At 40.0% G+C, this 15,994-nt stretch overlaps 1 protein-coding gene across 1 annotated transcript in view; it reads left to right on the top strand.

Annotated features, from left to right (window-relative positions):
• Positions 1–15,994, top strand: part of cdkal1 (CDK5 regulatory subunit associated protein 1-like 1) — a 176,699-nt gene that overhangs the window by 57,565 nt on the left and 103,140 nt on the right. The window contains 1 exon segment of the mRNA XM_043261055.1: positions 10,401–10,508. Coding sequence (XP_043116990.1) covers positions 10,401–10,508 — 108 coding nt within the window.

Here is a 15,994-nt window from a genome sequence, read left to right as displayed (position 1 = left end):
CTGTGAACAGAAATGCATCATTTAGAAAGATAAAGAGTGAACATCATTCCATGGCTTAAACTATATATAACTGTAAGATGGGGCATTTCTTTGCATTTATGTAGGTTTATTTGTGTTAGGTTTGTTTGCTCTTGAGCTGCACATTATTTTTCCTCCTGCTCTGTGTCCGTTTTCCCAGATCACTGATAGCGGCTGTTTTATTTGACGGTGGTGGTATTGTTTACTGAAGCCTGCAGCAGCTGGAATGACTTTTGCAGGAGTTCAGTTTTGCTGTAAAGCAAAGGTCAGATGAACACATGAACTCTTCCAGAAACACGAGAGTGTTTGACGTCCTGTCCTGAGACTGATGGAGGCGGTTCATTCACACAAGCCTGAACACGTCTTCCTGTTCAAAAAACCCCCAAAAACCCAGATTCTTCTGTTCACATCATTAGAGCAATGTCAGCATCTCTGAATGACTGTGTAAGTTAGTGATTAGTTCCAGTGGTGTCTCGGTTGTCAGGAGCACTGGTGGAGCTGCTTCAGCAGATAGACACTGTTTTCTAGGAAGATGGAGTGGAAGAGCGCAGGGGACGACTTTAAAGTTTTCGTCTTCACATGGACTCTGAGAATGATGCTGAGAACAAGCAATGTCTGGTGTGTTTCTGCTCTGATCATAGAGACACGTCATGTGAAAAACATTAGCTTATGACTTTGGCTAGTTTAGTGCGTTCTCATTGGCTTTGCTCCAGTCCAGAGCAGCTGTGCCGTCAGTAAATCCTCACCGCTGCTGGAGCACATTAAGAAGAGAGAAAAAATGCATTTATTTCCACATGAGATGCATTTTCCAGTCGTTTCTGGATAGATGAAACATTGAGAGGTGTTTAGGTAAAGATATGGTAACACAGTTTTGTGTGTATAAAACATATTTCACAATCTAACACCGGAGTCTCTTCATGTCCAGCGATGCGTTTGACCTTGGATCCTCATTGAAATTCAGCTTCATTGGTTGTAATATCAGCCGTCTGTCTCCGGAGAGCTCCACAGAGCTACATTAACATTTAAATTCATTCAGATGTTCTTGAATTCATTTATTTCAGTTGTCACACATATTAAATGCATCTCTGTAGAATGCCGTTCACATTGTGTTGGTGTTATATTTACACATCATAAATAATGCATCTTGCCTTTGGCTGCAGTCTGTGTGGAGACATGAAGCTAAAGACGGTTCGAGCTCCAGGCTTTATCTGACCTTTCTGGGTCTTCAGAAACTCTGACCTCCTGAGCCTGAAAATGGTATGAAAACAGTGCATTCAGTCCATATTAATTGATTCTGAACAATAAATGATTTACAGAGATCTATTCATACTCTAACTGTACATTGCAGTCTCGCGCTGGTGAACTGAGCTTGACCCAACACATGATTCTAACTATCATGTATTCATTTATGCTCAGGTTACTGTAAATGAATCATTAGTTCTGGATAGAATGATCAAACAGTAGTGATGTATAACACATGCACAGGTGCTGTTGATATTCTTTCTATTTACGTGTATTTGCAAGTATTAGCATGTTCTCCATCAGTAGTGAAAAATCATAGCTCCACGTTTGCTCCCTGGATTCATATTTGGCATTGAGTTAGCGTGTTAGCTTGTGTTTAGCAGCTATGAGTGGAACTTCCTGTGTTATTGTCTGGTTCTCAATGCTCTCTAGGTCGTTCGGCTGGTGATGGAGAGCTCTGTCAGCCACTGGCGGAGGATGACCCTTTAGCGTTGACCCTTCTAGCCGCTGCACACCTGCAAGAGCACTAACCTAGTTAACAGCAGGACAGAGCTGTAATCAGGCAGAGTGACTCCAGTAATAGTCTGCTTCTGCTCAGGAGCCTAACTCTGTCTGATGGGCGTTCCTAACCAGCTCTTCAGGTTTCTTCATGTCCTTAGCTCTCTGAAGGTCAGCGATGGAAGAGAGAAGAGCTCCCATGATTTTAGCATGTTTGGTGTTTTGGCTTGTCTTTACAGTCACAGTCATTAGTATGCTGGAGCTGACCTCTGGAAGAATCTCACCATTCGTTTGTGTGTGTGAGTTTTAGTTGTTGTCTCCAGCTCATTTATCAGAGGGTGTAATTATTGCACATGGTGGGATTTGTCAGTGCTTGACTGGCCTTGACTCAACGTCCATCTAATGAGCCTCAAACGCTGTCACTCATAACTATAAGATTGCCTCGTTTAATGACACTATGTTTGGTGGTTTGCCAAGTGCAAACTCTTTGTCACTCAGGGCCAGAGATTAATGGAGGTTTGTTCCACCAAAATGAACAAGAATGACTGACTCAAGGTAAAAGGCCAAAAAAAAGCCTGTACAATGAGCTTTATGTTGCTAATGTGATAAACTAATTCACACATGGCTCTTATATTTTGACCATGAAGGCAGAAAATGACATGCCCTTACCCTCATACAGGAGCAGGTAGGATACAGTGGCTAATAGAGAGTGTGTGTGTGTGTGTTTGTTGAGGTCAGTAATTGGCTCTGAAGACACCAGTTATCTGATGTGTGGCTTTATGAGATGTGATCTGTTTAGTCTGCTATGTTCAGGGCAGCAGAATGATTGTTAGGGATATTTTCATGGTTATTTATGTTAAATGTGTCCAGGGCCAAACAGTTTAGCTCACGTTGCTGGCAGTGTTTTCTTGTGAGTTTAAGAACTAGGGCAGCGTTTCTCTGTCTGTCTGATGTAGATACGGAGTCTTGTAGCGTGTGTCACCCCGATGGTCGGGCCCCTGCTGACTCGGCCCTCGGGCCTCTGGAGGGTCGGCTGCTTGCTGAATGATTCTGCTGTCGGACAGCTCTATTCCCTAAGGTGACGCTGGATGACAGCAAACAATAGCTCTTATCAGACTCGCGGCTGACCTGGAAACGCGAGGCCGTTATGAATGCGGTGGGCTTCACTGTGAGATTGGGTCATGAGCTCAGCACAGATGAAGGATTCTCCAGTCAGTGTGTGACGAAGGCCACTGCCTCATCCGGCAGCTGCGGAGCCAGAACATCTACTGAGGATCCCGCTGGTGGAGAGCTTCATTCGCAGGCCGTCTGGATGATCACTGGCTGGAGGTTTGGTCAGCATGAGCTCTTACAGCGGTCATCCATCCTCTCCTAATGGTACAGACTCCACGGTCCGGCTCTGCAGTGAAACACAGACTGGAAACCAGCCATTCAAAGCCAAGCCCTCTTCACTGAATCTACCAGCAGAGACAAAGAGTAACATTCAAAGTCTAATAATTAAAGTGTGAAATTTTTCTTCAGCTTTGTCTACAGCATCTACTGATTGCCGTGCACTGTTTAGTCCAGAAACCCAGGATTGCACACTTCCAAGGCATTGCGCAGTTCGTTTAACTAAAAATGTTGAATTAAAATTCTGAAAAAAATTAAATAAAAAAGGAGTTAATGTTCTTTTCAATTCTTGATTTCAATTTAGATACAACAGAAAAAAACAACCTAATATAGGCCAACATTGTTGAAGACAAGCAAACAATCCAGTAAGAAAAAATAAATTACACTGTAAATTAAAATAAATATTAAAATAAATAAATAAGAACACTACATAATCAATTGATTAAAAACATTTTGATCATCTTCAAGAGTTCTCTTTAAAACAGGAGGATATGAGTGTTTGCTAACATAGCGACAAAACTTAACATTGAGTCGCACTGGAACACACCAATGAGTTTGTTCTGCCCTTGTTCCTTCAGGTCACCTCATCTTTGAGTGTTTCAGTAATGCAGATGGATGTTCACTGGAACACTGACTCTAGACGTAAAAAGCTGGATGTAAGCATGTTCCCATGACACATTCCTTCAAACTAACATTAAAATTGTCAGGTTCAGTAAATTATAATGTATGTAATGAAATGTTGCTCTCCATGCTACACAGGTAACTGTGACTTTAAATAACTGTGTTTACGCCTTTCTGTGACTGAAAAAACAGATTTATAATACTTTATTTCTGATTAAAAGTAACAGTGCAAAACTTAATCCAGTTATTGGATGTCAGCCACGCTATAAATAATGAATGGTATAAAGACGTGAAATATTTCCAAGCATTACTGTCCTTCCAAGAAAGATGTCATCATATCTAATGGCACGTTTTCTTCTAATAATCCCAGATAACTAACAGAAATGAATCTTAAAAGCTAATAATGTTTGAGCAAATCGTGACTTTTCACTTTACACCTACCTTTGACTAGGCATAAGATTTAGTGTCAGTTGTAGCACTATGCCGAGATGGAACAACAGGTATACGTCCAGCCTAGTCTTCCAACCAGGTGTACGTCCAGCTGGTGCAACCGGCCCTCAATATTATTTCAGGGTTATTATATGAGCACTCAAGAGCTTTGGCAACTGCAGAAAAGTAGAAATGCCAAACCTGAACTTGTGTGGTGGTGTTGCTCTCAGGATCAGTGCTTGGACGTTTCTGGATTAGAACCTCCACATCCACTTTAATTAGCAAATTTTGTTTTCCTCTTAGCGAACAAATGCTTCATCAGCACCCATCACCAGCAGATTACACTTCAATTATGAGATTACTGAAGGAAAACTACTGTGAAACACGAGGTAGCTGTAAATATGCTGTGATGGAAAACCTCAGATTACTTCAGTGACCAAAACATGAAGAATACAATAAAGACAAAGCTGATGGACGTTCTGTGCTGCTCATGAAGCCTCATTGGAGACCTGGATGTCCTCATCACCTGGATGTTCGACGTTGGCAGGTCTCAGAGAGGTTTTGGCTCCTGGAAGCTTTCCTCAAACCATCTCATTTCACCCTAGGTTTTACTTTGTGTGGTTTCCAGGTGAGGCTGTGCTCCAGGTGTCTGATGGAAGAAAATAGAGTGGTTTGTTTACAGTCTGAGTTCCTTCTCAGCCCATCTGATCTGCTTGATCACTTGGACATGGATGTTGACAGTCTATTTATACAGCTTTTTCTTTTAGTCATTGGTTCCCAGCTTAGCTGGAAATGGTCACATGTTGTTTCTGATCAGCCCATGTCTGGATAAAAGCTGCTCTTTTAAACAAGGTCCAAATCATGGAGATTATGAATATAATTCATCTCTCAGATTTCCTCCAGACATGGAAGACAAAGCCAACTCTCTGGTCATTTGTCTTTTGGTCTTTCAGATGGCTCTCTGTGATTTCTTGTCATCAGATTACAATTTGATCCATCAGTGATGTGTCGTAGTGGATCAGTTTTTGTGTCTTTCTGAAGCTCTTTCTGAAGCTCAGTTGACTTTCCTCCGTCCTTCAAATGCAAAGATGAACCTGCTGTGAAACCTACAGTTCAAACTTCTTTAATTACTCTCTTAAGCAAACCCCAAACATGCCCTGTCCCACCGTTATCGTGTGTCTGACCCGTCCTCATGGGCGTCTCCTTTCAGCATAATTTAGCTGCGCTCTCCTCGCTTGGGCTCAAATTAATAAATTGAGGGAGCAGGGAGCATCTGGGGAGCTCTCAGCATTGTCTGACTGTCACAGGACTGTTGAATAGGTAACAAAGAGTAAAGCGGGTAAGTCTCACCAGGGCCCGTTAGCCCGGCACTGTGATGAAGTATATTGTCCGCACGTATCGCTGGTGTAATTAATGACTGGCGGACGCAGCCGCGGCGAACAGCTTTCAGCAGAAGTAATTAAGAAATTATTTACTGCAGGTGTCTAATCAGGCCCTGGTATTTTGTGCCGTCCATGTGGAGAGAACAGAACCCATGGAGCTTCTTAAATGAGCCAGTTTATCAGTGCGAATAGAGCAGAACGGCCACAACTGGGTCTCGACTCTGTTTGACGGATCACGCGGCAGGAGCGAAGAACAATGATGAATGCTAATGCTGAAACTGTGTGTACTTATGATAGAAAATAAACAGAATTTAACTCCTCCTGTATTCTGTTGTTGATGTCAGAGCTTGAGCAACTTAACCTCCACACTCATTTTCACAATCATTTTGCACTTCATAGTAATAAATACATTTAACTTTTTATGAACTAAACGGATGCAGTACTGTGTCCGCTCCTGTCCTGCTCTTCAAGCTTTAGATGTTTACTGGCATTAGCTGTATTGAAAGATCTTGTACACCATGAGAGATGAGAGAGGAGTTCTGAGGGTCCTAAAAAGTCTTGATTTGCCCTTCCTCTGATTAAGGAAGGCCTAATAAAGTCTTAAATCAGAGCAGAAAGTCTCTAATTCATAAAGTCTTGACATTTAAATATTGCATGAACTGAACACTTGTAATTTTTATCATCCCGTTGACTAATATTTGTTTTTGATTTAATCAAACTCAATTGTTTGAAGAATGTTTAGACAAAACAGAAATACTAAGGAAGAGCATCACTTTTTGCAATGTGATCAGAAGGTACAGTAAAAGTTATTTCCATATGCTAGTGTTTGGCATGACATATTCAAGCCTTAGGCTTGCTTGCTTGCTTGTTTGTTTGTTTGTAAAATGGATTTTAAAAGTAATAGTGAGCTGATAATTCTGTATTTTCAAACTTTGAATACAAGACATTTAAATGTAGGCACCATATTGGTGCATTTTGTTCCATTTGATCTATTGCATAGCTTTTCTGTACTCTTAAGAAGGTTTTAAATGCACTTTCACCAGGCCTTCAGAAACGCAGAGCTCCTGGTGACAGCAAGCGTCTTACGATGCTTTAGTCGTTCCTGCACTTGTGGATCTATCGATAATGAAATCATGCAGCACCTGCATTAATAAACCATGATGAAGCGAGTGCTGTAGATCTGCTTAAATGTGCATGAATCTCAGCTCAGACGAGACGTGTGGATGAAAGCGTCTGGCTCTGACAAGATGAATGCAGGGAAAAAGCAGCGCCGAACGTCCCTTAGATTCTGTAACATGACTGAAATACACTTCAAACCCTTCAAGCACTGCTCTGTTCATTATCTCTCGCTCTATTTCTTCTGAGGCAACATTCTACTGAAATTGTGTAAGGCAGGGCTTGAAGTAAATAGATTACCCAGAACGCCACCCGGCGGTTGTGACCGGCTGTCAGAGGTTCGGGTGGAGGAAAATATGGAAAAAGCTGTCCGTTGGGTAGCGAACACATTGGGTACGATGAGTCTGAGTCTCTTTTCACATAAAGCAGTGTAGGCTTTCGGTGGCTCTGTTCGGGAGGACCCATCTGTGTCAAGTCACATGACTCCTGTAATCGCTGACTTAATTCAGTGAAGTGTTGGGAGATAGATGTGCTGAAGGTCAAAGACCTTGTAGCCATCAGTTGTTTGTGTGTAAGAGTGATTTCATCAGACAGCAAGGACTCAATAAATAGCTGAAGCTGCAAGAATTATGATTCTCATAGGACAACAATCATCATCAGTAATTGCTATCATTTTGACCAAAATAATTGTGATTATCAGAATGCAGAATGGCAAAAAATATGATACTAGCCAAATATTTCCAGACTTTGTTTGGTATAGAAAAACAACAAATAAAAACACCATGATAAAATAAAATTGTATGTGGTAAAAATAAAAAACATTTGACACAGGACAAAAATAAAAAGAGCAAAAAAACAAAAACCAAATGCAGACAATAGATCGGATCAAATCTCACCATGTTCAGTAGTGATTACACATGCAGTTGTGCGTTTGTGTTGAACCTGTTTCAGCGAGGAACATCTCCAGCTTCAGAAGCGGTAATGAGGCTCTACAGACGTGTCTCTAGCTCAGCACTTTCGCAGAGCGCCGTAGCTGCAGGGGAGACGATGTTGCTGCTTTTCTTTAATGATGCTCCTCACCGCAGTCCAGCATTTTGAACTCTCTCCTCTGAGCTTCTGGATGGTCCTGACTCCCCGGCAGAGATCTGGCCTGCAGCGGAGCCCTGTCTCTGTAGCTGTTTGAAGGAGCCGGATGGGCTTCATCGACATTGCTGATGAAAGGAGAGACATGCTTGAGGCCCAGAGCTCCTGTCCGGTCAACTCTCTGTGGAACTCGTTCAGCAAACAAACAGGAGAAAGATTTTCCATCCAGCCCACAGTTCTCCTGCCGGACGCTTATTGATCAGCGCTCTGAAACATAGAAACAGACTCTTTACCTCTCTGCCAAATGTGTGCAAGAAAATGACAAACTTATGCTAAGTGAGACTTTGACTTTTACTGGTGCTGTTTTCTTCATTTTGCTGTTGTCTGGCCACCGTAAAGCTTTGGATCCCATTCATTTGCTGCAGTCTGTCTGTGAGTGTGACATTTATAATAGTTTCTCAATAATGCAAGAGGGAAAAGACAAAGAATCATTTTTCCAGCTTAAATCAGTTGATCATTGATGATTCAGTGATGTCATCATACTGTTCATTAGTATCTGTGTAGTCAGTCAAGCAAGCCAAAGAAGATGGAAGGCAAGGAACCAAAACTCAATCGGTGACAGAATAAAAAAAAAAAACTAGACCTTGGGAGAAACCAGGCTTAGTCAGAGGCCAGTTCCCCTTTGACCCAACAAAACCAGCATGGCATGGTTTAACTCCAGGTCACCACAGTCTGGTTGAGCATAGGACTCATCCGGTTCCTATGGTCTTGTCCCGATGGCCATCTAGATGACAAGGTCTTCAGAGCAGATCTGTCTCTGGGGCTCTGGTTGACTTGACCTCCATTGAAATTCAGAGCTGTAGAGGTCATTCATCTCTAGGTGCTGATCAATCACTTTTATTTATATAGCACTTTTAACCATACAGATTGTGTCAAAGCACTGAACAGTATCAGATAGGAGAATAGAGTGATAGTAATGACCAGTTTAAAAAGAAACTTTTTATTAAATGCAGAGAGTCTACGTAATCAAATTGTCGATAATTGTTAGAAAACCCATCCGTGACAGAATGGAAAAAACCCTTGAGAGAAACTCGATTTAATATAATACATTTTATAAAATAAATGAAGCAATGAATCAATGAATAATGGCAAAACTAAGTTATACTTGTACATTTAAAACAAAAATTTTAAGGCTGTAGTTATGGCTTATTAATCACTCTCTAAAAATGTTCAAAGCTACGGTTTCATGAAAAACACAGCCGTTGGAGACACACACCAGTAGCAGATTTCGTTGGAACTATTGTTTTGTTGTAAAATATAACAATATTGACTATTGTTTTTAAACTGAATGCTACATTTAAAACATAAAATGTTCACTTAATATCACCTTTTTGTTATTATAAAAATCAGTGTCACAATTGCAATTATTTGGAAATTGCATTCTTTTTTGTATTTTTAAGAAGGGTATGTTTCTGTGTCTGTATCAACAATAGTTTCTTAAATCCATTTCAGTCTATAGTCTGTTAATATTTATTCTTCATACTACTAAGTGATACCAATCAGCATATTTAGCAGCATCCTATCATACTCTCGCTGCTTGTGTGGATGCAGTAAATTTTGACCGCAAAAGATGAGGTCATTTTATGTCATTTGATCGTTTACGGCTCTTCCAAGTTTTTATACTAGAAGTGACATTTTGCTTGAAATGATTAGTTTTACCATAATGTTACTTTAAGTTGGGGTAGAATTAGATGACTGCCAAAAATCTGCATTTTGTTTTGCGTTCCCCATTTGAGAACCACTGGTCTAGGTATTATTAAATGGGCACAGTATTGAGATGGTGGTGAAGGACAGTAATGTGACATGAGCCTACTCAGTTATTCAGGAGCTATAACATTCAGGGCTTTATAAGTAATTAACAGGATTTTAAAATCTATACAAAGTTTAATAGGAACCAGTGCAGTGTAGACAGGACTGGGCCAAAACGTTGTGCTTCCTGTTTCTAATAAGGAGTCTAGCTGCTGCAGTCATGAACCATTGAGAGTTTACGTGTGTGTATTTGTGTGTGTGTGTATATATATATATATATATATATACATCAGAATGTTTTTTAATATCGACTGTTTATTCAGTTTTTCAAATTAGTTTGCTTCGCTGGACCACAAAGCGTATCATCAGCATAAAAGTGAAAACTAACACCATGTCTCCTAATAATATCTCCCAAGAGTACCTTATAAAGTTTGAAAAGTAATGGTTCTAGAACTGAGCCTTAAGGTACTCCATACTGTGATTGGTATGATACTTCACCGAATTTCAACACCATTAACATTAATTCCATGTTACAGTACTAATTATAAAGTATGACATGTGTTGTGTAATCCCAACGGAGTTCAGAAAGTCTATACACAATCAACAAATTCAATCTTAGTTTCATTGCAAATTTCCTTTTTAGTCAGCCTTTTTTGGTTTTTATAGCCAAGTTTTAGTCTAGTGCAGTTAAGATCATTTTTGGATGCATTACAGTTCATCAGTCAGATGTCTGATTTCACGCAGAGAAAACAGCACTTATAAGTGTGTGTGAATCCCTCCTGATGTTTACCAACTTCTCTCTCTTTCCCACAGCTGTCTGAACGCTTGCACGTACTGCAAAACCAAACATGCCAGAGGAGATCTGGCCAGTTACCCCATCGAGGAACTGGTGGAGAGAGCCCGGCAGTCCTTCCAGGGTGAGTCTGACCCCTGACCCTCACCATCAGCCAGTCACTTTATTTATATAGTGCTTTAACAATACAGATTGTATCAAAGCACTAAACAGTATCAAATAGGAGAATACTTAATATTTCACATTATCTAGAAATTAAGTTTCCCCAGCTAAGCAAGCCAGAGGCGTCAGTGGCAAGGAACTAAAACCCCATCCGTGACCGAATGGAGAAAAAAAACCCTCTAGAAACTAAGAACTAAGAAACAGACTAATATTAGCGTAGATGCCCTTCTTTTCACTATGTGATGAGTACATTGTGTGTTATGGGAAGTGTTTCCGGTTCTGGCTGATCTAATTAATGCAGCCTAACAATCCTTTAACAGATTTAAATAATAGAAGTGTATTAGTGTGTTGTGTGTGGTTAAGTGAGGTTAAAAAAATTCTTCTAGATTTAAACTGGCAGAGTGTGTCTGCTTCCTGAACAGAGTTAGGAGATTGTTCTAGAGTTCGGGCGCTAAATAGGAAAAGGATCTGGCGCCTGCAGTTGATTTTAATATTCTAGGTATTATCAAACGGCCAGAGTTTTGAGAATGCAGTGGACGGGCAGGACTATAATGTGATAAGAGCTCGCTCAAGTATTGAGGAGCTAAACCATTCAGGGCTTTATAGGTAATTAATAAGATTTTAAAATCTATCCGATGTTTGATAGGAGCCAGTGCAGTGTTAACAGAACTGGCTAATATGATCATACTTCCTAGTTCTAGTAAGGAATCTGGCTGCTGGGTTTTGGACTAGCTGAAGTTGAACAACCACCCAATAAAGCATTACAATAATCTAACCTCGAGGTCATAAACGCATGAATTAATATTTCTGCATTTGACGTCGAGAGCATAGGTCGTAATTTAGATATTTTTGAGATGGAAGAACGCAGTTTTACAGATGCTAGAAACATGTTGTTCAAAGGAAAGATTGCTGTCAAACCGCACACCTAGGTTCCTAACTGATGAAGAAGAATTAACAGAGCAGCCATCAAGTGATAGACTGTGTTCTAGATTATTACATGTGGGGTGTTTAAGTTCTCTCTAAAGGCACATCTTTGAGGAGATGGAGAGTCAGGAAATTCATCTTTGCGACACGGACTCAGAAAATATGAATTATGAATAAATAATTAAAATATCTTCTTATTGTTTTCCTCAGACACATTCATGATAATTACTTTTGCTGGAGCTTTGCTGCAAGACTATTTAGTGCATCTGAGTGCAGAAGTTTTCATCTGCTGAAGGAAGCTCTCTGCTGCGACACTAAACAGCGTGGAGTCACTCTCAGTCTCGTGTTGTATAACATACTAATATGTATAAACCATTTTTTTTTCGTGACAAATCTTCTGCTGCACATCGTGCTGCGTTTGTTATCACGGGAACATCCCAGCTTAGGATGAGGAGCTTCAGCTGTTCGTTTATATAGATGTGTACTCAAGCAGGTGAATGAACAACACATTTGAAGACTCTCAGCAACACACACTGATTTTATTTGTTTATTATTATTTATCATATTTGTTGGCAAGTTTAAGTATTAATTGACTAATCAGCTAAAATCAGGTTAAAAATCTGGTCATTTAGCATATCAGCAGTTGACTCTCCTGACTCACGACAGAGAGAACAGAGGAAGTGTGAGCTGTTTGACCGTCAGTAAGTCATGTTTGAGTTGAGTTGAGCAATAACAGTGAAGGTGTGTGTGTGTGTGTGTGTGTGTTCCTCTTTCTCTCACAGCAGCAGCACTTCTGCTCCACATGTCCACTATATTTCATCAGTGTGTGAGAGAGAGGCTGAGAGTGTGTGTGTGTGTGTGTGTGTGTGTGTGTGTGCTTGTGCTCATGCATTCATCACAGAGCCATGTGATCAACAAGTGTGTACATCACTGCATGTTAAACTCTGATGCTCTCTCTTTACAATCTGTTTCAAGTCAATTAGAAAGTGTAAGGATACCTCAGATACTTTGATTTCCTGTTAAACAAACAATGCAAACATACAGAAATCTTCAAGACACCCCACAGAGTGGAGGTGTAGGAAACTACCTTCACATTTAGTTCTCTCTAAAACCCATCCACCCGTCTTTCCTTCCACTCAGCTTGTGAGTGAACTAACAGTCATGTCTAGTATCATTTTAAATGTCTCGGTGCGACAAAGGTCTTATTTCTACAGAAGTAAACTTAACGATAACAGTTAAGTTGAAGAATTCATAGATATTTTAATTTGTATGCCCTCTAAATATGTTGTGTTTTAATTGGCATAATACAGATTTACTTGACTGTTAATAAATTGTTACATTTGGTGTTATGCTGTTTCACTCTTTAATTATTGACTAATTACGATGTATCCTTGTTACACCCGAGTGAACCAGTTAACTAGAATAACCAAATATTAAAATACTAATTAGAAATAGACAAATAACCTACTAGTAATTGAACCTAAAATTTGATGTCATAATAAAATTGAGTCAGATCAATCAATAAAATGGAGTCAGATTCAAGTTAAACATAAAATTGAATAAAATAATGCGCTGAAGAGACAGAACGTGCAGGAAACCTTCATTCACCATCGGACGCCTTCCTTGGGCCAATTTGTGGACCTTACAAATGTGATTAAAATATAAAAGTAATATTAATGGAATATTGAAGGATATTCATACGTAGGTGCTCTGTATTAAGTCTGTGAGCAGAAGCCTGTAGATGTTTGTCACTGGAGCAGGACACTTGTGTGGTCTCATTACTCTAATAGAACATCAGACCTACTCGTGATGATGTTAATAATCTCCTAAATGTGTCTGTTCCCGTGCATCGTACTGTGCATGCCTCCATGTCTTCTAAATCTCCTGAACCAGCGCCGAATGCTAATGCTTAGCCCTGTCTCCAAATAGAGGTTTATTTCATTTGCACTGAGTCAATTTTTATGACTTTATTCAAATCTCAAGCATGAATACATCAGAGTGTGAGGTGTTTTAGTGCAGCGGGTCTGAATAATGTAAGGGAATGACTGATATTCTGAGGATTCAGATCTCAGTCTGATCAGTGTTTATCTCAGCAGACAGGTTTATTTCGTTCAGTAAAGAATCATTGTGTAGCTCTGAGATGCGCTTTTGTGGCATTTAAAATTACTTATGGCAAGCAGTAAAAAAGACCATACTGGCTTTAAGACATGAGTCAGTTAATATTAATATCAGTAAAATCAATATCGTATTTGCAGTCATGCTGATATTCTGTAAAAACAGCACTCTTTCTCATGTGACGTGTTATAAATATTAAAGGGGGTGTTTTTCCTCTGCTCCTTTGGAAACTAAATCAGTTCTTAATTCTTTGAAAAAATTATATTAGACTCATGCTTCCTTTGATTTTTCTTGACATAAAACCGTATCTGTACTTGCGCTGAATCTCAGAAACAGACTCGAGTCCAATGCCGGATGGGCTAGAACGATTCAACTAGATTTGTGTTCTCCATTCCTTCTGACTTTTATTCATGATCTACATCAGATTTCTTAATCAGCTGATGTTGTTTTGTGGTCATTGTCTGTGAATGGACTCTCTAGTTCCTCCCTTAGTAGTGAACATATGGTACGGTGGACGTTAGCGTTCGACTGAGTTCGATCTTCCTGGTCTTAATGATATTTGCTGCTCTTGCAGTCCTCTCTTTCAAGGTGATATTTGCAGGAGTATTGATTGAGGCGGGAAGCTCAAGCTAAGACGAACATATTGACAGAATGTGAAACAGCCTTGTCCACTGATATGGCACTTAAAGACAGTATCATTTATTTAGTGATTCTTCTTTATTCATGGTCGTTTGTAAGCCAGTCAGACATCTAGAAGGCCAAATTAAGTACGAGTTTGATCTAGGAATGCATAATATTATTTTTTAAATTATTTTGGCCGATAGCCAATGCCAGTATATTTCCCTTTGTTTTGAAACAACTCCAGGTCTTTCCTGTGTGGGAATTCTAAACTTTTTTTAAAATAAAAAAAACAATAATAATAATGATGATAATAATAATAATAAATCCCACAGGCAGATGCAGTTCAAACCTTAAAGGAACAGTTCACCCAAAAATGAAAATTATTATGCCGTATAAATCAGATATATCTGCAAGACGCGCTCTTAGGGAGGTGCATACGGCTGTTACTGGAAGTCAGTTATTTAGGTTAGAATTTTAAAACTAGAAGTATTTTTGTAAAAAAACAAACAAACAAACAAAAAAACATTGTTCTGTTTCATTGGTGGTAGAACACAACATATCTCTGCATGAGAAGAAGGGTGAGGTCTCAGAATTAAAGATAAAAGATAATCCCATATATATATATGCTTTGATCTGACTGGAACCACATGGTGCTGAATGAGCTCAGGAGGATTGTGAGACTGGGAATCAGGTCTTCAGGAGGTCCTCATTCAGAGTGAGAGCATCTGGAGCTCTGGAGAGTGAGTGAGAGTGACTGGCATCTGGAGAGTGAGTGTATCTGGAGCGGCTGCTGGTTAGGGTAGGGTTTGAGTAGATCACTGTTAGTCCTGCTTGAGCTCTCCATGAGCTCCACTGAGTCCAGGACGAGCAGTACGAGTGCTGTAGAGCTCCTCTGTGGATGTAAGACTAGTGAGATCCAGACTGGGGTCAGCTGTGTTTACTCTTCATCTGGGCTCTACACACCTCCAGATGTTCTGTGTTTTACACTGGCCATCACATGTCTGACTGAATGCTGAAGACCTGTTCTCCTCACTAACTTTGCCTTTCGAGAGAAGCGATTTCAGGCTAGAAGAGACGGACACCAGCGCGTAAGTCTATTATACCTATTGCTGTGTGTTGTTCAAATTATTTCTTGCTGTTTGGAGAGAATATTTGCGTTTCCCTACTTATTTGTAGTGTGTAGTTTAGTTGTGCTGTACTTTAAGTGGTTGTAAATTGTTTGCCTCCGGCTATTAAGAGCACTTAAGTGTGAAGGCGTTAGTTTCGTTTTTCCTGAGCGACCTCCTGATTGGCTACTGCCTGGGCAAATTAGAACTAGCTTTTCGCGACTGTAACTATTTAAACTGCGCGCTCTCTGTCAAAGCGAGAGAAGCGATTTCAGGCTAGAAGAGACGGACACCAGCGCGTAAGTCTATTATACCTATTGCTGTGTGTTGTTCAAATTATTTCTTGCTGTTTGGAGAGAATATTTGCGTTTCCCTACTTATTTGTAGTGTGTAGTTTAGTTGTGCTGTACTTTAAGTGGTTGTAAATTGTTTGCCTCCGGGCTATTAAGAGCACTTAAGTGTGAAGGCGTTAGTTTCGCTTTTTCCTGAGCGACCTCCTGATTGGCTACTGCCTGGGCAAATTAGAACTAGCTTTTCGCGACTGTAACTATTTAAACTGCGCGCGCTCTCTGTCAAAGCGAGAGAAGCGATTTCAGGCTAGAAGAGACGGACACCAGCGCGTAAGTCTATTATACCTATTGCTGTGTGTTGTTCAAATTATTTCTTGCTGTTTGGAGAGAATATTT

Source organism: Puntigrus tetrazona, chromosome 16 (assembly GCF_018831695.1).
Source record: "Puntigrus tetrazona isolate hp1 chromosome 16, ASM1883169v1, whole genome shotgun sequence".
Classification (NCBI taxonomy): Eukaryota; Metazoa; Chordata; class Actinopteri; order Cypriniformes; family Cyprinidae; genus Puntigrus; species Puntigrus tetrazona.
The sequence above is the reverse complement of the archived record's forward strand: the minus strand, read 5'-3'. Positions and strand labels throughout refer to the sequence as shown.